Source organism: Rhinolophus sinicus, chromosome 7 (assembly GCF_057876585.1).
Source record: "Rhinolophus sinicus isolate RSI-liver-muscle chromosome 7, RSI-T2T, whole genome shotgun sequence".
Taxonomy (NCBI): domain Eukaryota; kingdom Metazoa; phylum Chordata; class Mammalia; order Chiroptera; family Rhinolophidae; genus Rhinolophus; species Rhinolophus sinicus.
This window is the reverse complement of record NC_142507.1, coordinates 24737247-24762075: the sequence shown is the minus strand read 5'-3', so window position 1 is coordinate 24762075 and position 24829 is coordinate 24737247. Positions and strand designations below refer to the sequence as shown.

At 38.2% G+C, this 24829-nt stretch overlaps 1 protein-coding gene across 1 annotated transcript; it reads right to left on the bottom strand.

The window, feature by feature from the left end:
* Positions 1-759: 759 nt before the first annotated feature.
* ALKAL1 (ALK and LTK ligand 1) lies at positions 760-22318 on the bottom strand. The gene is given in 5 exon segments (XM_019712558.3): positions 760-1494; positions 3138-3169; positions 3171-3216; positions 4862-4915; positions 21488-22318. Coding segments are annotated over 5 exon segments (381 nt in total). The 5' UTR covers positions 21672-22318; the 3' UTR covers positions 760-1429.
* Positions 22319-24829: the final 2511 nt, after the last annotated feature.

Sequence of the window (24829 nt, the reverse complement as noted above, 5' to 3'; positions counted from 1 at the left end):
TCCAATCTCTAATTTCAAAGGTGCATATTTGTGAGCTCTGTCTTCTATGGATCTACTCCCAGGAGAATGTAAGTTTGGATGCAATATTTTAAATGATAATGCAGTACTTGATTTTTGAGAACTTTTCCAGTTAATATGTTTTTTTAATTTAAATATATTAAAACAAAGAAAGAGGTAAATATGGCTTGATTTAGATCGTTTCAATAGCTTAATAAACATGATGTATTCATGTTTTACATTATTCAAAAGATTTGAGATAGACAGATTGAGAGGAAGTGGTTCAAGTATCTTGCCACTGAACACTGAAATGATCTAGATCATTTCCTCAATCTAAGAAAAGAGAAAAAAAATAAATTTAGCTGAATTAATAATGCCAATTATTATTAATTTATAATTGGTTTTTAAATAAGAATAAGAATAGCAACAACAACAACAGATCAGGAGTATCTCAGAAACAGTCACAACAAACCTAAAATGGGTTAAGTAAATCCCCATGCAGTTATTTGGGATAGATTAGGTTACACTGTCCAGATGGAGATATTCAATCAAGGGTACTTCTAGACTACCGGTACTCAATGACTTTCATTTCCACTCTCACAAGCTGAGGAACCAGTTTCTTTAACTGGATTTGTCCATGGTACTGAAATGCTGACCCTCTAAAATGTTGACTTTGTACTACTCTGGAAAGAACAACTGATTACAAGATCTTTGCAAAAAAAAAAAAAAAAAAAAAAAAAAAAAAGAGTCTCTTTAAAGTCTTTTGTATAGATTCTATTTTTGTAAACAAATGTTACAATTTGCATTAGATTAAATTAGGCTATAGAAATACGCTATTGCCCTAGGGCTCGTAGGGTAATTTAGCCAGAATGAAAAATTCTGACTTACCATTTCACTCTGGCAAAGTATATACTAGCGTGAATGATGATTACATGTTCATTATATTTTTGATCCTTTACTTTTTCTTCTACTTTTCCAATGCTTTCTGTCTTCTCCTTACCTATACTGTGTAAACCAAAATTTTAGGACCCAGTTCTACTTTTATCATATCTTCTGGCCAGTTAAGGAAAGGTAGACCTTTAAATAATTTTGTTCTTCTAATATCTATCTGCATATAGTTTCTGGACAATAATAAAATAACACCAAATGTTGAAAGGTTTTTTAAAATCACTCAGGATTGGTAAGGCTGCCAAAATGCTCTTTATCTTACTTAATTCAATCAGTGTTGAGGGCATTTAAAATTAATTCAATAAACTAGTCTGTGCATTTAATTAGGCCAAGCTTTAACATTAAGTGAGAAATGCACAGATTAAGGTCACTGTTTCTAAAACCAGCTTCCAGGTTTTTTAAATTGTTCAAAATTTCTTAAGAAAGTTAAGCTATTTAACAGAATAAGAAAAATAAATAAATGCATACTCACAGGGTAGGTCCTCTAGGTTTGTGAGCACAGTGGACTCACTGCTAATCTTGTTAACAATCTAACACATCTTTTGTAATCTAGCAAAAAATATTTAAAGGTAAATTATGTATACAATTACTACAAATACGGGGAAATCATGTCAATTATGATCACTAATTCACAATGATAGTTGTAATTTAATAGGCATCTAATATATCAAGTGCTTAACATGATTTTCTCATTAATTCTCCTAATAACACAATCAGGTATTATTATCTTCACTTTACAGATAAGAAAACAGCCTCAAAATGTTAGGAATCTCATAGCTAGAAAGCAGTTTGATCCCAAGACCTGCAGTTTCTCCACTGTGCTGTGCTGCCAGTTCATCATTTTGCCTTGATTCCAACATGATTAATTTTCCCTAGTCATTAAACACAAATTGTTTTTGAAAAAATTATAAAAATTCTGACTCAACATCCTGAGTAAAATTAAATAATCCTCAACATGAACAATCTTATTGAAAAGAAACAAGAAATGCTTAAAATTGATTTTCTTTAAAAGGCAAGTTTAGGTTTAGAAAAGAATTTAAAAACTGCCACTGGTTTACCACACAAATCATGATTTGGACAGTTTAAATGATAGCATTTAAGTATCGTGTTTGGAATACTTCAGTAACTTAACTGACCAAAAGAATTCATTAGAGCAACCTTTAAAACACTTGCAGCCATTATTCAGAAAAATCTATCACTCATTGCATAAATGATGTGATATAAAAATATTTACTTTAAAATAACTTATGAGGAAATGTTGACTTACACTTCACAGTCATCTTTTTTTATTTATATGAGAAAGCAACTTATTTATGCCAAGGAATTTCAAAACTGATAAAAGTTTTTTTTTTTTTTTTTTTTTTTTTTTTTTTTTTTTTGGTGGGATCTTTAATTGGAGGGAAGGGTAATAATTATAGCTTTACAGTTGTTCTTACAAATCTACAATGAAATGGTAAAACCAGAATCTAGCAAGATGTTTGTCCTCCTTTTTTTTTTTTTTTTTTTTCATTTTAAGATGTATTTTATTTTATTTTATTTTATTTTATTTTTTTTTTTTTTTTTATTAATTAGTTTCAGGTGCACAAGACAAAGCAAAACTTAGACATTTATCATTTATATCCCTCACACTGTGTGAACCCCCCTCCCCCCATCCACTATCCCTCTGTACGTTCCCAAAACCTCTCACCTTCCCCTTATCCCCACCCCCCTGCCCATCTAGCAACCCTCAGTTTTTCCTCCATGTTTCCAAAACTGTTTCTGATTAGTTCATTCACTTATTCTTTTCTTTAGATTCCACATATAAGTGAGATCATATGGTATTTGTCTTTCTCTTTCTGACTTATTTCACTTAACATAATGTTCTCTAGGTCCATCCATGTTGTTGCAAATGGTAAGATTTCTTTCTTCTTTATGGCTGCGTAATACTCCATTGTATAAAGTTTTAAATCCTGACAAACATTTTCGTCCTTAAGGAAATCAGGCTATTTTCAGATTTGGATATAATCCCAATTAAAATGTGATTTTGTTCCATATAGTGTCAACAAGACACCTTAATTTAAATACTGTCAATGTTATAAATAGCATCTCATACAATGTTTAGTCTATTACTTCCTACCCATTGAAAGTTGAAGTTTAAAATTACATGCATTTATTCTTGGATAAAGATTTTTAAAATTGCCCAAGCTACTTACAAGTTGGCATTGAACAATCTCTGGTATTGTAAGAGTTGGTGGAAATGTTTGCTATATTCAGCTGAAAATGTGACCGGCCCTATTGGACAGGAAAAGAATGATTATGATAAACATAGGCATGTTTACCAAACAAATTTGCTAGCACTTTATGGATGGAAATAATATAATTTTACATCCTCAATGCCCTTACAAGAACTTGCTGGAGAGCTTTTCTCCTCACCCAGACTCTGTGGGAGGTTGTGAGCTGTAACCTGTGAAAAATAATCTAAATGTACCCAACATTCTCAACATCTCACATAACGGAAACTTAAGTTTCAGGAGAACTCTTTAGAATAATTAAGAGGGAAGAGCTCTAGACTATATATATATACATATATATATATCCATATATATGTATGTATATATATATATACATACATATATATGTATACATATACATATACATATATACATATATATATATATATATATGGAGAGCAAACCAAGTGGATATGAAGAATGAAAAATAAATATCCTTGGTTTCTACTTTCTGTTCTCCAGATTTTTATTTAATAGGAATTAATGTTTATATGCAGAGACATTTCTAATTATAGTAATTTCTGTCTTGTTAGTGTCAAGGACTATTGTAAAGTGAAGAGAGCCATGACATTTCCCTTATCTATCCCCACAAATCCAAGGTAGTCCCCACCTAAACGCATCCCTACATCTAGAGTCTGCTCTTTTAGAAGTGGTAGAAGTGGAAGAGCCCACATTCATGCCACTAACTGACTGCCTAGAAGCACTCGATATTGGGAAGTTCCTTACACTTCCACATGCTTCAGGTGGGTTGATTGGTCTGAAGTTAATTAACAAACATGGCCCTTGGCTTTTGTTAAGTGAGAAAACCATATCTCTCCCAGTTTATAGGCTTGAGATATAAAACAATGAAAGGTAGCTGGGATGACTAGGAAATCAGAGGTGACAGCAATAACAAAGGTGGGGAGTGCGTGGTTCAAAATAATTTAATAATTTGTTAGAACTTGGGGCATAGGATGATTTCTAATGATTCACAAAGTTGACATGAAGAACAAAACAGTGTCATAAGAGAGTTTTTCATTTGTACTGATGATGTGGCATATGAAAATGTGACTCTCCCCTATTAAAAAACTCATTGTTCCCATTGGCTGGGGAGCACAGCCTAAGTTCCTTAGCATACCATTTGGGATTTTTCACAATATGATTCCAACCTACCTTTCCACCATACTCTTGCCCAGTGGTCACACACTCCCTTCCCTAAACTTACCCCACAGTGAATCCCTATCATCTACCTGTCCTGCCCCCAAACCACACCATGTGTTCAAAGGATTCCTTTGGACCAGAATGCCTCTCTCTTCCAGAAAAATCCTATTCATTCCCAAGAGCTCAACTTAAATATCATGTCCACCGCAGGACTTTCCTGGTAGTTTCCCAAAACTATTCACTTCCTGTGTATCCCTAAATCTTTGTTTACACTTCTATTACTTATCGAGATCTGGTTTACATTATAGTTAATACAAGTTTATCGCATTTATCCACCTCCCTAACTGGACTGTGAGCTTCTTATGGATATTTATCTTCTTATCCCCCGTGCATTTTGCATATAATAACTTGCATACAGTATGCAAACAATATGCATATAATATACAAACAATAATTTGCATACAATCTTTTTATTTAATTAAATCACTGATAAATGTTATGCTTACCTGTGAAATGCTTTATGAATTTGTCTTTTAAGTTCAAATCTCTTGGGAATATTTCTGAAAAGAAAGAAAGCTTTCAAATTTCTTGAATACGTTTCCACCATTAGAAATATCCTTACAGAGTAATGTCATAGGAATGGTGGCAGTGAGGTGGGCTTCTTGAGTTCTCCTCTGGAACTTACAATAAATTGAACATTTATAACCCATTAAAAGATTCTCCGCTCATCCCACAGAACAGCTAAGAGACTCCCACGAAGATTACTTAAAGGTGGGCAAACAGGGCGAGCAGGAGAAGAGGGAAGGGAGTCGTGTGGAGACTGCTGCCCGCATCCACGACTGCGGTGCCCCAGGATGAAGACCAGAGATTGCAGCAGCCAGGCTCTGGACTTTCCCTGTGTCCCACAGCTGATCTCTCCTGCAGAGAGAGCAGCATATACAGCATTTGAAGCAGTGACCTCAACTGAGATCTCAAACTGGGCACTAGGTCAAAAAAAGTAAACTCCATACCTGGACCCCTCCCCCCACTCTCCCACAACAATCCTACCCCGACCCTTCCAGAATCTCAAGCTGGTTCCTGAACTGAGGAGTAGTGTCAGATTACAGAGGAGTTGTAGAGCTCAGGATCTGGAAAAAGCAGGTTTGCAGCTGTGACCTAGGGGAAAACCTGGCTGGGCCAGGAGACAGAAGGCACCTGTCTTCCCAGACCCCACCTTTTCTGGGCTGCTCAGGGCAGGGCAATTATAGTTAAGGAGATACATGCAGGGGTCAGCAGCAGGTGGCAGAGGCAGCTCTGGGCTTTCAGCAGCTCAGCAAATGCACTTTCCACACACCCCCGATGGAAGAAGTGCCCTAAGGCCCAGGAGACTGGCACACAGGGAATAAACCCACCTCCCAGTGGCTGGCTGTGGTGCTCTAAGCACGCGTTTGTGCAGGCGAGAGCAGAAACTGCACTGACTTTGTAAAAACTACCAACCACACCCCATAGCCCCACTCATCTAAAACTGCATTGCCAGGGTCACTCTGGACACCAGGTGGCCAGTTCTGCCTCCACAAGACGCAGAGGAGTCTTTGTATAGCAGAGGACAACCTGGAGATAGTTTGGTGGGCTTAAGACAAGACTGGTGCTGCTTTTTTTATTTTATCTTATTTTAGTAGTATTATCATTTTCAGCATATATATATATATATATATATATATATATATATATATATATATAATTTTAGCATATATATACCTATATATACACATACACATTTTCCCGTTTCTCTTCTTTTCTTTTTTCTTTTCATTGCCCTACTTTTCCTCTCTCTTTCCATTTTTCTGCATTGAGTTTCTTTTTGGGGGAGGTTGCTATTTTTTGTTTGTTTCTTTAGTTTTGTTTCTTTTTTTGTATTTTTGTTTCTTTTTTTTTTGTATTTTTGATACTTTTGTCTGTGTTGAGTGTTGCTTATCAGTTGTTTTTACATGTGACTATATTTGTTTTTTTTTCTTTATTATTGTTGTTGTTGTACTTGTTGATTTGTTTTCTTCTGAAATCACCCTACACCAGGGCCCAGCCCACGAGGTACAAGATTCAACACACCCAGAGGCCAACTCCAGACCAAACCAGAATATTGCAAGGTTTGACCTACAAGTGACACTACCAGAGGGAATTCTCTACAGGCACAGGAGCCCATAGGGCCTAGCCTCATCTGAGGGGTCAACCCTCACACAGCAGCTTATCCACTGTGGGCATAGTCAATTCTCACAACTGGTCACCCTAGGAGTCAATCCTACCAACTGACAAGCCAAAAACAATTAAAGCTCAACTTTAACAGGAGAATACACACAACACAAAGGTCGCCTCTGGAGCACACACACAGGAGAATAGGGAAGCAGTGCAATTTAAATATAAAGGACACACACTATGTAAGATCACTCAGCAAAGACTGAGAACCCTAGGGGATTTAACTAATCCATCAAAACAAACACAGAGAGTCAGTCAGAATGAGGAAACAAAGAAATATGTCACAAATAAAAGAACAGAAGAAACCTCCAGAATTGGAACTAAATGAATTAGTGGTAACCAACCTTTCAGAGACAGACTTTAGAACACTGAAGATAAGAATGTTTAAAGAGTTTAGTGATGACATAAAGAAGGATAGAGAAATCATAAAGAACAACCAATTAGAACTAAAGAATACAATAACTGAAATAAAGAACACACTTGAAGGAATTATCAGCAGGTAAGATGAGGCAGAGGATCGAATCAGCGATTTAGAAGACAAATTACCAGAGATCACCCAAGCAGAACAACAAAAAGAGAAAATAATAAAAAACAATGACGATGGTTTAAGAGACCTCTGGGATAACATCAAGCATAACAACACATGCATCATAGGAATACCAGAAGGTGAAGAGAGGGAGCAAGAGATCGAGAACACATTTGAAGTAATAATGACCAAAAATTTCCCTAACTTGGTGAAGGAAATTGACATACAAGCCCAGGAAGAGCAGAGAGTTCCAAGCAAGATGAACCCAAAGAGGCCCATACCAAGACACATTGTAGTTAAAATGGCAAAGGTTAAAGACAACAAGAGAATCCTAAGAGCAGCAAGAGAAAGACAGTGGGTTACATACAAGGGAACTCCTGTAAGACTGTAAGATGACTTTTCTACAGAAACTTTGCATGCCAGAAGGGAGTGGCAGGAGGTATTCAAAGTGATGAAAAACAAAGGCCTACAAACTAGATTGCTTTATCCAGCAAGGCTATCATTTAAAATTGAAAGAGAGATAAAGAGCTTCCCAGAAAAGAATAAGCTAAAGGAATTCATTACCACCAAGCCAGCATTGTAGGAAATGTTAAAAGGGCTTCTGTAAGCAGAAGAAAGGTTAAAACAGTCTAACTAATGAAGACCAGAAATACAAATAACAAAACGGCAATAACTATGTACCTATCAATAATCACTTAAGTGTAAATGGGTTAAATGCTCCAATCAAAAGATATTGGGTGGCTGCATGGATAAGAAAACAAGACTCTTGTATATGCTGTATACAAGAGACTCACCTCAGATCAAAAGACACGCACAGGCTGAAAGTGAAAGGTTGGCGTAAGATATTTCATGCAAATGAAAATGAGGGGAAAAAAACTGGAGTAGCAATACTTATATCTGACAAAATAGACTTTAAAAAATGAAGAATACATTAAAAGACAAAAAAATTTTATATTAAAAATTTTTATATTTTTAATATAAAAAATATATTAAAAGGACACTACATAATAATAAAGGGATCGATCCAACAAGAGGACATAACCCTAGTAAACATCTATGCACACAACATAAGAGCACCTAAATATATAAAACAGATATTGACTGACATAAAGACAGAGATCAACAGTAACACTATCATAGTAGGGGACTCCAACACACCACTGACAACAAAGGACAGGTCCTCCAGACAGAAAATCAATATGGAAATAGAGACCTTAAATGACATATTGGACCAGTTAGATTTAATTGATATGTTTAGAGCATTTCACCCCAAAGCTGCAGAATAAACATTATTCTCAAGCACACATGGAACATTTTCCAAGATAGATCACATGTTAGGCCACAAACCAAGTCTTGATAAATTTAAGAAAATTGAAATCATATCAAGTGTCTTCTCTGACCACAGTGCTATGAAATTAGAAATCAATAACAAGAAAAAAACTGGAAGACACACAAATACATGGAGGCTGAATAACATATTACACAATAATGAATAGGTGAAAAATGAGATCAAGGAAGCAATCAAAAGATATCTTGAGACAAACGAAAATGAAAACACGATGACCCAAAATCTACAGGATGCAGCAAAAGCAGTCCTAAGAGGGAAATTCACAGCATTGCAGACCTACCTAAAAAATCAGGAAAAATCTCAAATCAACAGTTTATCCTTACACTCAAGGGATCTGGAAAAAGAACAGCAAAATAAGCCCAAAAGGAGTACAAGGAAGGAGATAATAAAGATCAGAAAGGAAATAAATGAAATAGAGACCAAAAAAAAAAAAAAAAAATACAAAAGATCAATGAAACCAAGAGCTGTTTTTTTGAGAAGATAAATGAAATCAACAAACCTTTAGCCAGACTCATCCAAAAACAGAGAGGACCCAAATTAATAAAATCAGAAATGAAAGAGGAGAAGTGACAACAGACACCACAGAAATACAAAAAAAATTAAGAAATTACTATGAGCAACTATATACCAACAAATTAGACAGTCTGGAAGAAATGGATAATTTTCTACAAGCATATAACCTCCCAAGGCTAACTCAAGAAGAAACAGAAAACCTGAATAGACTGATTACTACCAGTGAAATTGAATCAGTAATCAACAAGCTCCCAACAAACAAAACCCCTGGAACAGATGGCTCTATAGGTGAATTTTACCAAACATTCAAAAAAGAATTATTACCGATTCTCCTCAAACTATTCCAAAAAATCCAGAAGGAGGAAAGCCTTCTAAACACTTTTTAAGAGGCCACGATCACCCTGATACCAAAATCAGATGAAGACATTACAAAAAAAAGAAAACTACAGGCTGATATCCCTAATGAACATAGATGCAAAAATCCTCAACAAAATATTAGCAAACAGAATTTAGCAATACATTAAAAATATCATACACTACGATCAAGTGGGATTCATTCCTGGTATGCAATCTTGGTTCAATATCTGCAAACCAATTAATGTAATACACCACATTAACAAAATGAAAAATAAAAATCATATGATCATATCAATAGATGCAGAAAAACCATTTGACAAAATCCATTTATGATAAAAACTCTTAAGAAAGTAAGAATAGAGGGACCACATCTCAACATTATAAAGGTCATATATGATAAACCCACAGCTAACATCATACTCAATGGGGAAAAGCTAAAACCATTCCCCTGAAGATAAAGAACAAGGCAAGGTTGCCCACTTTCTCCACTTTGATTCAACATAGTTCTGGAATTTCTAGCCACAGCAATCAGATAAGAAAAAGAAATAACAGGCATCCAAATTGGTAAGGAGGAAGTAAAATTGTCATTATATGCAGATGACATGATGCTATGTATAGAGAACCCTAAAGACTCCACCAAGAAACTATTAGAGCTGATAAATGAATTTAGTACAGTAGCAGGATACAAAATTAATATTCAGAAATCATTTGATTTGTATATACCAATAATAAACTATCAAAAAGAGAAATTAAGAAAACAGTCCCATTTACAATTGCTTCAAAAACTATAAAATACTTAGGAATAAATATAACCAAAGAAGTAAAAGACCTGTACTCAGAAAATTATAAGACACTGAAAAGAGAAATTAAAGAAGGTACAAATAGATGGAAACACATACCATGCTCATGGATAGAAAGAATTAATATAGTTAAAATGTCCATACTGCCTAAGGCAATATACAGATTCAACGCAATTCCTATTAAACTACCAAGGAAATTTTTCACAGAAATAGAACATATAATACTAAAATTTATATGGAACCTTAAAAGACCCCAGATAGCCATGGCAATCTTGAGAACTAAGAACAAAGTGGGAGGTATCACAATACCTGACATCAAATTATACTACAAGGCTATAGTGATCAAAACAGCATGATACTGGCATAAAAACAGACACATAGATCAATAGAACAGAATAAAGCCCAGAAATAAATCCATACCTAGATGGTCATTTAATCTATGACAATAGAAGCAAGAATTTACATTGGGGTAAAGACAATCTATTCAATAAATGGTGCTGGGAAACCTGGACAGACATTCACAAAAAAAAAAAAAAATGAAGCTGAACTACCTCTTTACACCATATATAAGTATAATTTCAAACTGGATTAAAGATTTAAATGTAAGATCTGAAACCATAGAACTCCTAGAAGAAAATATAGGAAAAAAGTTTACAGACAGTACCCAGAGTAAGATTTTTACTGATTTATCCCCTTGGGCAAAGGAAGTAAAAGAAAAAATAAACATATAGGATTAAGTCAAACTAAAAAGTTTTTTCACAGTAAAGGAAACCATCAATAAAACAAAAAGCATCCTACTGAATGGGAGAAAATATTTGTCAAAGATATATCTGATAAGGGGTTACTATCCAAAATTTATAAAAAAACTCATTCAACTCAACACCAAAAAAAACCATACAACCCAATTAAAAACTGGGCAGAGGACATGAAGAGACATTTTTCTAAAGAGGCCATACAAATGGCAAACAGACATTAAAAAATGCTCAACCTCACTAATCATTAGAGAAACGCAAATAAAAACCATAATGAGATACCACCTCACCCCAGTCAGAATGGCTATCATCAATAAATCAACAAATAACAAGTGCTGGTGAGGATGTGAAGAAAAGGGATCCCTTGTGCACTGGTGGTTGGATTGCAGATTGGTGCAGCCACTATGGAAAACAGTATGGAGGTATCTCAAAAAACTGTAAATGGAACTACCTTATGATCCGACAATTCCACTCCTAGGTATCTGTCCAGAGAAATCCAAAACAGTAATTCAAAAAAAATCTATGCACCCATATGTTTATTGCAGCATTATTGACAATAGCCAAGACATGGAAACAACCAAAATGTCCATCAGTAGATGACTGGGTTAAGAAACTGTGGTACATTTATACAATGGAGTATTACTCGGCCATAAAGAAGAATGAAATATTACCATTTGCAATGATATAGATGGACCTAGAGAACATTATGCTAAGTGAAATAAGTCAGATGAAGAAAGACAAATACCATATGATCTCACTTATATGTGGAATCTAAAGAACAGAATAAATGAACAAACTAATCAGAAATAGTCTCAGAGACATAGAGGAAAAACTGAGGATTGCTAGATGGGAGGGGGGTGGGGATGAGGGAGAAGGTGAGGGGATTAAAAAGTACAATCGGTAACCACAAGATTGCTACGGGTATACGAAAGACAGTTTGGGGAATATAATCAATAATGCTGTAAAGATTTTGTAGGGTATCTGATGGACACTTGTCTTATTAGGGAGACCACTTCATGGATGGTGTAGTTGCCTGATCACTGCACTGTACACCTGAAGCTGAAGCTGAACAATAATGAATGTCAACTATAATTATATATATATATATATATATATATATATATATATATATATATATATATATATGTATGTATATAGTCACAGGAAGTAGAGTATGTCATAAGGAATAGAGACAGTGGAAATGTAACAGCTGTGTGCAATGTCAGACAGGTAGTAGATTGGGGGAGGGAGGCTATCACTTTGTGCGGGGTATAAATGTCTAACTATTACATTGTTTTGTACAACTGAAACTAATAATAAAAAATATATATCCTTACAAATAGACTATAATAACAAGCACTAAACACATGAACTCATGGCTGTGTATGCAGCTGATTTCAAATCTGTCTCTTCAGCCTCGACCATCTCTCCAGACCTTCTGGAGAGCGAACTGTGGCTCTACTGCTCTGTTAGGGAACCTTAACCTAGCAAGAGTGCATAGCCAGAACTGAACGTTTGATTTTCCCTCTAACTCCAGACTTCTTTCTCCCCATGTTCCCCAGTCTCATAAATGGTATCATTCTTTACCCCTTGTTCAGGCCAAATATCAAGAAGATGTGCTTGACTTCCTCTTTCCCTCTGTACTACATCCAATCCATTACTTAATTTTGTATAACCCACCTCCAAAAATTACCTGAGACCCACACACTTTTGTTTCCTCTCATTAACACAAAACTAGTCCAAGCTGTCACACTTTTGTGGTTGTACTTGGGCAGCACCCTTCTAATTGGTCTCCTTCCTATAATCCATTCTCCCCTCAGCAGAAAGAGCAAACGAATTGAAATGTACTTCAGGTCATGACACTCTCCCACTTAAATGCTTTGTGCTTAAAACAAAAGAAAATAAATCAAACTACATCTCAGACTTTGTATTCATTATAAATACACCATCCAGAAAGTGTAATTTATTAAACAATTTGGTAGCATACGCAACTCTTTTAGAGGAAAAGAAAACTAAAACTTTAATAAAGCCTTACCTTAATGTTTTTCAGCTGTCATACATTTAAACTCATAAAGTCCTTATTACAGATTGACCCCTGTGCATGTCAGACATTATATAAAGATGATGGGGAAATGAATGTTTGTCACCTCCCTATAAGTGAGTCGGAATCACCACATTAATTTCTGACCTCACTGAGACAAGACAGTAGAAAAATGAAAACATGGGAATTCTAACACTCCTTTATATCCTGGAAGTTAATGAGGGGCATAAAAGCCCTTCCCTGCTCTTGGAAGCCCTGCGTGAGTCCAGGGCAACATTGTGAGGGGTTGACAAGAGTGTGCCTGAATCGGAGCTCCCCTAGCATTGACAGTGAATGCCTCTGCTTTACAATCAAAACTAAGAAGTGAAGATGAAAGGATTTCTTTAGGTAAATATTTTGGTGTTCCCATCAAGTATATTCCAGCCTGAACAGAGTTCTTTCCCCCATACCTCTCTAAAACCAAGCATGGCATCAATACTCCACGTTTTAACTGTCAAAGAAGCTCTGCTGGCCCTTTCTGAAAGCACAGCAGCTAAGCGCAATAGAAGTATTATGGCTAAAGGGTGTTCAAAGACTATACATAATTCTACTTCCAAAATAGTTTTACTCTGTAGACAGCACACTGATAACACTCAGATTCATAAGGCATACATTTTTTAAATAAATTACCCCTCTTCTACACTCCCGTAACACATTTTGTAACTTCTGGGAAGGCAATTATCATATTCTGATTAGCATGATAGTGTAAATTGTGCACCACACAGTTGTGAGCTTTATGAGGAAATGGACAATGTCTTGTTCATCTGTTATCACCTGCAGTGTGTACAACAGTACTTTGCAAAGAGGGCACCTATCAAATGTTCAAGAAATGGAAAGCTGAGAGCATGACCCCTCAAGTAGGTTGTTACCTTTGAAATGGAAATGATCAGTACCTCACTGGGGCTCAATATAGGTTTCCAAGAAAACCATATGTTTAATACACTTATATTTTCATTTCAAGGTATAAACATCATAAAGCAGATTGATTTAACTGAAACAGAGAAGTGATATTTAAGTTGACACATGAAGTGATAAGCAAGAGATGTAGAGGTAAGAAGAGATGGTAAGAGCACCCTAGACCAAGAAAAAAAAGGAGAGAAATCTCTGAAGAGGAAAAGACTACAGTGTGGTCATTACAGCAGGTCCTCAAATAACATTGTTTCATTGTAACGTTGATAAGATGCCTAGGAACTTAACTCTTGTTTGTATAAATTAGCCCATAGTATAATAAATTGGTTTCATTATGTCATTGTGCTTCCTCATGTGGTCCTGACTGACATTTTGTTTCTAGGGAACTGTGAGTAAAACTTCTTCCCTTATGATGGTTATTTCTGTGTCTACGTGTCTTGCCATACCTGATTAAAACAAACCCTGAGTACATTTTAAAACATGAGTGGTGGTAGATACTGAAAGAAATGGTAACCTAATCATATTTGTTTTATTTCATCTGGCAGCAATGCAAAAAAATGGTTACAGGAAAGCTTATACATTTCCTTGTAATCTTCTATAACAATTTTAAACTACCTTTCTCTACATATTTCCTCCCTAGATAAAGCAAAGGAATTATTTGCATGCAAGAGTTTTCCAGTATATTTATTTTCCTTAATGTCAGCTTTTTTCAACTAAATTTCAAAATACCTTACCACGAACATTACTGAAATGTGTTAAAAGTTATATGTTAAAAGTTCTACCAAAATAATTTAAAAATATTTATTTAGATATTAACATAGAAAAAGCATTCCTAGAAAAGGTTCTTCCTGAGAATGAAATGTAAATAGGTTTACAAGATTGCATAGATAAAGGTCACAAACAGTAATATAATGGAACCAAAATTTAATTTGTGAACATGGAGAGTAAGTTTACTACTCATTGTCCTCCATATAACCTAACCTATGTGTTTGTTTCTTTTCTTTCTTCTGAAGTATCTTTTCTTTATACTGTGATCTATGAAGAATATTTCAAGGAGTGACTATATTAACACTTCATCAATTAATGCAGTAGTAATGAGTAAATATTTAATGCAGTAATTAATTTATATTCTTTTGACTTAAAATTCAAACTCTAAATCCTGTCTTTTTCAAACAAGACTTCACTTTTAAATCTATTATATAATATAGGAGATAGTCACAGGAAAGAGTTACACACACGGATAATATTCCAAACCCAACATGTAGGCTGTTTTCCTCATCTTAGGAACAGGCGTGTCTTCTGGAAACAGAAAATCTCCTATAAATATAACCACACTGTGAGGCAGTTATAATGACACTCACCTTTACAGATTTGCCATTGCACTGACGCCCACAAGCAAGAATCCAACACCCTTTCCTGCCTTGTACACAGGGAGTCCTGTCAGGTACTTTACATGCGTCCGCTGTTTAATCTTGACAAGAATCTCCATGATGCGCTGTTTCCTGTGACATAGATGAGACGCCTGAAACTCAGAGACGCACCTTGCCCAGGGCCCAAACTCTGTGACCCAAGCAAGTCCAGAACCAGTGCTTTCTGTCTCACAGCATGCTCCCTAACCAATGGCCAGCACTATCGATAATCTTTTTAGAAATCCATAAGCTGAAAATATTGGCCTTTCAGAGTTTACATTATTAGTGTTGTTTTTTTCTTGTTCTCTCACAAGAAACAACCACTTAATAAGTATAAGACACTTTGCTTAAAGTTGGCTCACATAACTTCTCTTATATCCACAGAAAACACATTGTCTGCCCAGAGTGAAGTAGGCGTGTAGCACAATAAGTGAATAGTGTTATGCATCTGTAGAATTTAAGCAAAGTTGAAGGCTCACATATTAAGTTTTTAAAAAAATGTTAACAAAAGTACAAAATATTCACAGTGGACACACTATTCAGGAACAACAGTTAAATTGAATGATGTCATTTTACTAAATTTATCTCAATATTTATTTTTCCATTGACAATAGCATGCTGTTTACTGTAATCATACTCCTTAAGCCACGAGCTGCAGACTGAGTCACCTGCAGTGGTCCCTCCCCATTACTCTGCCCTCCCCAGTTCACCTTTCTTTTTTTCCCTTGTTACTTTGCTCTGGCCTAACCTTTTCTTCCAGGGAGGGAGGGAAAGAAGAAGAAAAAGTTCTGACTAATACTGGTTTATAGAAAGTTTCCTGTACCACAGGTCTTCATTGTTCTTATATAGTGCTTCTCTAACAAGGGACTTAATGGCCATGTTCCTGAAACTGATAAACAAAGGAGGCTTTTTTTTTTTTTTTTTGGCAGATTATATTTCAAAACACACTGGAAACTGTAGCTGTAGAGCTGTGAGTGTATATGGGGATGAGAGACTAGGCAGTGACATACCGAAATAGAAGCATGGCTAAGGTTGTGCAACTGTCTTTATCTCAAAGAAACTTTCCAGAAGATTCTGATGTACCATTGGTGCCCTTCCCTCCCTTCCCAATTAAAATTTTCTGGTGGTCCCCAAATCCTCAAAGAGGATGCACATATATGGTTGCACTCAGAGATTTAGGATATCCAGGGTGTAGGACAATTACATCTGAAACTTGCCTGATGATTGATTCTGAGACATATGGCCACAAGAGCCTTTTAGGGACCATTGCTCTAGAAGGCATTAAGGGTAGAAAATGTTGTATTGTCTAAACTAGGTTATAAATACCAAGAAATTAGCTTGTGACTCAGAACAACATAGATTAAATCACAAAGTGATAGGCCTAATTTGGCTTCAGGGCAAATAAAACATCAAATTCTTTTACTGTTAAAGTTAAATTTAAAAAAAAATAAACACTCAAATTTTCTTTTCAAAATTTCAGTTCCATAGAAAAGAAATTCTTGCTAAACATCAACTTTGTACTGTGACTTTGGTTGGTTATAGGGTATTAAAAACTGAGTAATCCTCAATGCTCAACCTAAAGAGGCTTACATTTCAGACAAATATGATAACATAATATCAAAGGTATATGAATTACAGTATGAGAAGTGCTATAGTTGGAGAAAAACAGGGTGTGAGGTTAAAGGAGAAAGAAATCACTGAATGAGATAATCTAACCAAAAAGGTTAACAATAAATCCAAGTAAATCATATTTTAATGGTATTTTAATAAAATTAAATGTAAATGATTCTATTTTCAAACCAGATGTACTTTAGCTACTATTTCCTGTTAGTTTATGTCAACAGATACAGAATTAGAGTTATAACAAATGCTAAAACTACAGAATGTGCTACTTCCCACTTCTGTGATATTTTCTACATTAGCAGATAAGGAGGGAACTATCTGGACTCTGCACCAGTCACTTGGCCACATTTTTCTGTCCTCCTATACAGCAACAAAGATCTCAGAAATATATTTTCAAATCTTTTAGAGCTCATTTCTAGCAATAAAAGTGAAGACCAAAAGAAAAGAAGTTAACATTTAAGAATAATTTTTTAGGTCCTAGTCAATACTTGATTGAAAAGTAGTCTCCTAGGACTGTCATCCCAGGGAAAGAGAAGCCATCATGTGTGATTCTGTCAACTTCCTGCACAAAATTTCCCTACTTAGCAGTTTAGATGAATGAGCTCCTGGAAAGAAATAACCATTACTACTCAGAGACACAATGAATGGGCAGAAATTCATTCATGTAACTTATCTCTGGCTCCTCATACTAAGTGTTCTCCTGGTGATAGCACTTGCCAAATATACTTAGCAAAATATCATACATAACCTTTCCATCTTGACCTCATCCAACACTAACAGTTTTCAGTAAAACAAATAGCTTTAAGTAACTATGCAAATAAACCACTTAAAAAGTACCCATCTGTAATGCCTTCTTGGTGATATGCAACATAGGGAAAATTACTTTTATTATTCATATGGAAGAAATTTTTACTCACCAGGTAGGACTGACCAAGTTGGCAGATGTAATAGTAACAGACTTGCAATAAAAGGAATTTGGGTTGTACACACAAAATTCCACTATTGTGCAAGTCCCAACAGTATTCAGTATACATGGTTTTGTTGTTGTTGTTGTTGTTGTTTTTTAAGTCTTATCAGAATACTTTTAGGTTATCTATTGGATCTGTTCCTTTAGGTGTTCCCCCCAGCAGGGCCCGTTTCTTCAGGTGAGTACAGGAGTACTGGTAGTTCAGTTTATCAAAGCAGAAGTGATGAGAACTTCCATTAACGTGGGCAGTCCTATGAACAACACAAAGTGACTTCAGCTTTTGTGGTTTGTTGCCTGACCTCTTTTTTCAGGGTATTTCTTCCTAATTTTGATCATCCATTTCACATTTAGTTTGGCAAACTCTGCTGCTTTAAATAATGCCAAGAAGGCCCCACAGAGAAGAGTGATTGTGTTCCAAGGACATTTGCAAAGTAAATTTACATCATATATATATATTTTGACACAGAATAACTACAATGACATCATGAAGGAAGAAGGCCTAGAAGGATACATAGAATTAGAATGGGCAAACATTAGAAAAGCACATTCCAGGAGAAGGCACAATAGCAGAGGCAGAGCAGATGGTGTCTGCAAGGGGCTGGCCCATCCCCTGTGAGTGGCACAGGAGCACTTACAGTGACATCCTGTGAGCACATGGGCAGGCCACAGGAAGACTTGAATGTCCTGAATTCAAGAGAAGTTAGAACTTTCTTTGAAAATCAAGACAAGGCACTGAAGACCTTCTTGGAGGAACAAGCCAGCACTATTTACTAAGAATATTCCTTTGAAATTGTTCAGAATAACCTCTCCAAAATCATCTTCACATTCTCACTTAAGCCCCAAGCCAGTAAGGCGTTATATTAAAAAAAAAAAAAAAATCTGACTTTAGAAATTCTGCAGAGTAATGTAAATGTTTATTAAAATCTCCTGTATCTCCCCATATTTCACACTAATTCCTTTTCTGTCCCAAATTCTCTACTCTCACTACTGCCCATTTCTCAGACATCTGATCTTGTCTTTATTTCAGTGGGCAGGTACTCCTGTGCTCCTTTTCTTTTGACAGAGTTTTAAGTAGGATTCTTTGCTCCATTCTGCTCGTGTGATGGTCAGAGACAAAGGGAGGAGAGAAGAAGTATAGGTTATGAAAACACAAACTTCCTAATTCTTATCCTAATAAAATAGATGGGCAGGGGGCACTCATGGAGTGACAGAGACAATCTAGAAAGTCATTGGAACCCTGTCATGAAGACTTGAACTAAGGTGATATGAAGAACAGTAAAAAGAAAGGATCAGATTCTAGAGATAGTCAAGGCAGGATTTGTTAACTAAACTGAGCTCCTCCAGAGCAAGAGTCAATAATATTAGTTAATGTCATACTCCCAAACTCCTCTAAGAGACCTCAGATGTGTGCTGAATGGCTAAATGAATGGATGGATAAATATGGACAACAGGCAGGCTATGGAGATGAGGAGAGACATGATGGTGAATCCTGAGTGTTCCTGGGTACCTAACACTCACATCCTCTCTTTACCTGTCCTCTTGCCCCTGCACCCACAGTCTTAATGGCATCCTCACTGGTCACCCTCTCACCTCAGGCTTTTGCATTTACCACTCCCTCTATCTGGAATGATCCCCACACACACACTATCTTGAGCTTCACATCTGTATTTAAGGAGGTTGCCTAACCTAGAGAAAACAGAGAGTGCATAATTGCACATGCAGCAAATATTTCACAGTTCAGAGCATGTATATTTGGTCTGGGTGGTGGTGCTTATTATGTCACAGAATGAAAGGGGCAGAATTCCAGCGGCATCTGGCAGGGATGAGAGTTATTGGCCTCCAGAACCTGGGAGATGTTTCTGAATGAGCTATGGCCCCTACCACTACCAACACCCCCTGTATATGACCCATGAGAACATCCAGATAGGCTTCTATTCTCACGCCCTTGTTGGTCCATGATCCACACCCAGACTGAGATATAGATGTACTGAGCCACCCTTTCTCCTCATAGTAACAAAGTACAGTAATCAAAAGATGAGACCATCACAAACAGCGATAGAAAGCAATGGACTTTGAAGAGGACCCACAGATGAGTTTCTGTCCAGCTATATAGTTTTTAGCACTTCAGACTGTGACCACTTTTAACTTTTAACAAAATGTTCTGTTTTTTCCTTGTAACTCACTTCAGTAAATCTTCACTGTCTTTTAACCAAAAAGAAAAGATCTGTTAAATTTAAATGAAACAGGTCTGAACTAATGTGTTCCCATAAATGTTTCTGTAGTTTGAGACTTCCCCCACTTTTACATTCTAAAGTGACATTTCATTCTCTGAGATAAATATTTGGGTTACCAATAATTTCAAGTTCTGCACAGGTCCTAGACAAGGGAGCTCAGCAACCCAGCGCAGCTACCCAGGCCCTCCTTATTACCTTACTCTCAGCTTAGCTCCTGTCACTGCCCTCCTCTTTAGACTTACCTGTGTGCCAGCCTCCCCCTCCTTCCACACCCAGGAGATACACTGAGAGAGCAAAGACACCTGGATGCCTCTGGGTGGCCTCAGCCCTCTGCATGATTACTGCCATGTAATGGGCACTCAATAAAAGTTTGTGGAGCGAATGACTATTCATGAAGGGCTATTCATAACTATTTACGAAAGAAAAGTTATACTAAGTCATCCCTCTTTGCTTTCTTAAAAGTGATGAGGCAAAAGAACTTTGAGGCGGCAGCGAGGTGGGGCCTGCTGGGCTTCCCCAGGCAGCCCGGGCTGTGTCCTCTCAGCAAGCCTCTTGGCACTGACTCGGGGCCTCTGCTCCCAACCTAGGCCGGCAGCTCCAACTTGCCCTCCATTTTCAGACTCTAAACAAAGACAGGTTTGAGTAGCTTCTCTCTGCTTTCTTCACTGCCTTCTTTTCTGCTCTGCGTACCCTGCACTCTTCTCAATCCCCTCTGACCTCCTTGTGCCCTGGGCTGTTCTATCTCAGGGTGTCTCATGGTGCTCTATATTGGCTGTTTTATCTCCCTCTTATTTCTTCCCCACCCCTCCTTGGGCATCTAAGTAGTCAAGAACCTGAGTGTCCAGAGCTCCACCTTGCTCTCTCTATTGACCGTTTTATCTCCCTCTTATTTCTTCCCACTCCTTCTTGGGCATCTAAGTAGTCAGGAACCTAAGCTGAATTGGGAGCCTCAGTCAGCGTTTGGGGCCTGCTCAACTGACCCGGAAAAGGTTGGGGTTAACACAGGCCAGGGCAGCCTGCTGAAATTAGCGCGGTCCTCCCCCTTTCCCTGTGGCCAGCTTGAACGGGGAATCAAAGGAGCATCCGGAGCACGTGAGCGCATGTAACAGCAGAAATCTTACCCACAAGGAGCCTCTCATAGGTACATCACCCGTCCACTGTGCGTCGCTGGCTAGGCTTGAAACCCAAGTCTTTCAGTTGCTTTACCAGCCTGCTTAAAAGGCCCTCTCACACCTGGGAAGGGTGTGAGATAGCTACAGAGGTGGTCTGTTCTCTACTGTGCTTAGTACAGGCTTCCCAAATCTAGTGCCTTTCCCGGACCTAGCAGGAATTCCTTACGACCCAGGCTCAGAGCAAAGGACCGGTTAGGACGCAGGAGGACTTACCTGCGATCCGCGAGACGCTAGAAGCCCTGCCGGCGCCGGCCACTGGGAGGAACAGCCACGGCTTCGGCTCCTCGTCCGCGACGCGTGCTCCTCTGCGACCCCGGGGGCTCCCCTGGGAACCGTGCAAAGCCAGCGCGAGCAGGAGGAGCGCGGGCAGCCGGGCGCCTAGCTTAGCTGGCCGCATGTCTGCGCCGAGAGGACCCAGTAGGAGGCTCAAGGCGGCCTGGTCCTGAGACAGGTAGTGAAGCGTCCGCGGCCCAGGAGAGGGGCAGCGGGTGGCAGCTAGAGCCTGCTGTGGCAGCCCGAGTCCTCCTAGCTCGCCCGCCGTCACCAGCGTACCTGTGGCATCGGGCTGGAGCAGCACTGGGACTTATCCTGGGCAGGGACTCGTGGCGGGGCGGAGACTGGAGGCCGCGGTGCTGTCCCGGGACAAGGGTGAGTTCCAGGGCGCAGGACCCTCAGAAGTCGCGCTGCCTCCCGGACAGACATGAGTCTCGGGCTCAGTCTGGTCTTCCCCACTCCCTACGGAACGCCTCCCCGGCCCCGGACACTAGGCTCCTGGCTTTCGCTTGCGTCCCTAGGTGGCCCAGGAGGGGATTCCCGGCTTCTCACGGCCGTTCTCCCAGGACTCTATCTCCCGCCCCGCCCCAGTCTATGGGAGTCTATAAAACTGGCAACTTCTAGGTCTGGACCGAAGAATGCAGAGCTGGGACTTGGCCTGCAGTGGACCGAGACCTCGATTCCCACCACAGAGAGGTGCGGAGTTCATCTCCCCTGCACTGAGCCCTGCTCCTCTCAGAAGCACTGACCAGCCGGTCCCTCCCACTACCCCAGCCGGGTACGGAAGCCCAACTTGCTGGGCGGGCGGCTCCGCCTTCTCCCCAGGGGTCAGAGTGGAGCTGAGGACCGCGAGTGCCGCTGCACAGCTGAGCTCCAGGCGGCCTCCCTGCTAGGGTTTCTCCCCAGAGTCACCTGTTCCAGTGCACCTGGTAGTGAAGTCACCAAGGTTTACAAATATGACTAAGACCACCGCTAGATCTTTCTTTCTTAAGATTGAGGACGGGAAAGGGGCCATACATTAAACCTGACAAAGTCAGGAGACTGAAAATAACCACATAGGATGGAGTCAATATAAAAAATAATAATAATGACTAAGGTGGGCCATATCCATCTTTATCCTCCATAAAGTCAATCTTCACCTTAAGTGGGCCTGTCTATTGTCTTTTTGCACCTAAGATGACATCCTTGGAATGTCAGTAATCCTTTTTTTCAGTCCCACAGCAGGAAAGTACAGAACCCCTCATTATTATTTTTGTCCCTTATTAATATCTCCACGTGAACTATTAACTATCCTGTATCCACCTATGTGAAAGAAGTACCTGTCTCTCCAATTTACTTTTTTCCAATCCCAGAGATTTCATCGCTTAGCTTTCTCCCACCCCCTTAATCTACCGACAGTAGATTTTATGTAACCCTCCTCCTTTGATTCTAATGTATAAAATAGGTTGCAAAACGGCCATTTTCCGGGGCATTTTCTCAATCTGTTGAGATTTTGCTTCCCGGCAATTGTCATCAGTTTGGCTCAAATAAACTCTTATAAACTTTCTCTTAGGCTGGATGTTTTTCACTGATAAGATGAAGAACTGCTCTCCAAACGTTTTGTCCATACTAACAACAGAAAAAGGAGATTAAGTCCACTTGTTCTGATTAAAATAAAGTGGCATCTCTGATCAAACCCTGCTCTGTAAATTATTGTGATTTTGGTCATTTCATTAGCCTGTTTTATTGCTTTATACTAAGTATATATGGGCATATGTTTACATTGCTCCCTAATCAATTGATTGCTAATTATCTCATTATCAATTGATTGCTAACTTGCTAAGTGGAAAACATGTGAAGGAGGGAAGGAACAACCCATTGTCCAACTTTCAATTACAAAGAGATCCTGTCAGTCACAAACCTTGAAAAATAATCCCAACTCCTTCAAATCATTTTTCTAGACTTGGTATTTCCAACATGTCCAGGAAATTGGGGAAACCAAGCAAGCTTGACGTGAATTTTATAAAACCATGTCTTTGAATAAAACTGTTTTGTGGAAGTTGTTATACAGGGGAAGACTGCTGCTTTCAATCACTTTAATATTAAAGAAGCATAAGAATCTGGTGTTTCCAAAGCAAACGTAATGGCATATGATAATGGTTTCTACCATAGGGGACACAGAAAAGAGATCTTAGGGGGGAAAAAAAAAGCAAAAAACGTTAGAAGAGTCTCAGAAGGCCCTAGTTAGGTGGAATAAGTTCTTTTTCACAACTCTGCTATAATAAGTTAGGGACAACTATGAAAAACAATGGGAAAAATACAGTGTGAAGTAATGTTAATAGAAGAAGTGATACCGAAATGGTAATGAGAAATGGACTCCAAATCAACTACCTATAAGGGACGGGGGGAAAAAAAACAACCAAAAACACCCTGGAAGCTGGACTATTTCTCTGCTTTTGGTACATTGAAACTAGAGAAAGTAAACAATCTGATTAACTTTTCTAAGCCTGACAATTTGAGCTCTACCTTTTGTTGAATCCTTAGCCATGGAACTTCAAACAAACTATTTAGCCTCAATTCTCTCTTTGACAAAGGGAAGAGATTGAATTTCAGTCCTGCTCAGACTGCATGTAGCATGTGAAACAAGCCCTTGGTGTGAGTCTGTGAAGAATGCAGATTCTGAAACTCCAGGGATTTGAGTTCCAGGTAGCTGGTGCCCCAAAAATCTGCATTTCAAAGGTCTCTCTCTGGGTGGTTCTGAAACAAGTGGTCCTTGAAGCTCACTTTTATTCATTCAACAAAATTGATCTAAAAGCAAACTATACACGAGGCACAGTAGGAAACACTGGAGCAACAACAGTGATTAAAAGTCCCAGACAAGATCGTCTTCTTCGTTGTCAATGAAAAAACATCCAGCCTAAGACAAAGCTTATAAGAGTTCATTTGAGCCAAACTGACAACAATTGCCTGGAAGCAAATTCTCAACAGATTGAGAAAAGGCCCCGGAAAATGGTGGTTTTGCAGCTTATTTTATACATTAGAATCAAAGGAGGAAGGTTACATGAAACCCATTGGTTATGAATTAAGGGGGTGGGAGAAAACAAAGCAGGAAAACTCTGGGATTGGACGAAAAGCAAAATGGAGAGACACACACTTCTTTTACATTGGTGGGTACAGGATAGTTAATAGCATTTTACAGCACATAGAGATGGTATTTGGGGAACAAGATAACAATGAGGGATTTTGTAGTTTCCTGCTCTGGTGTGGTGGGTTGTGCGCCCTGGGATTACTCTTACATTCTAA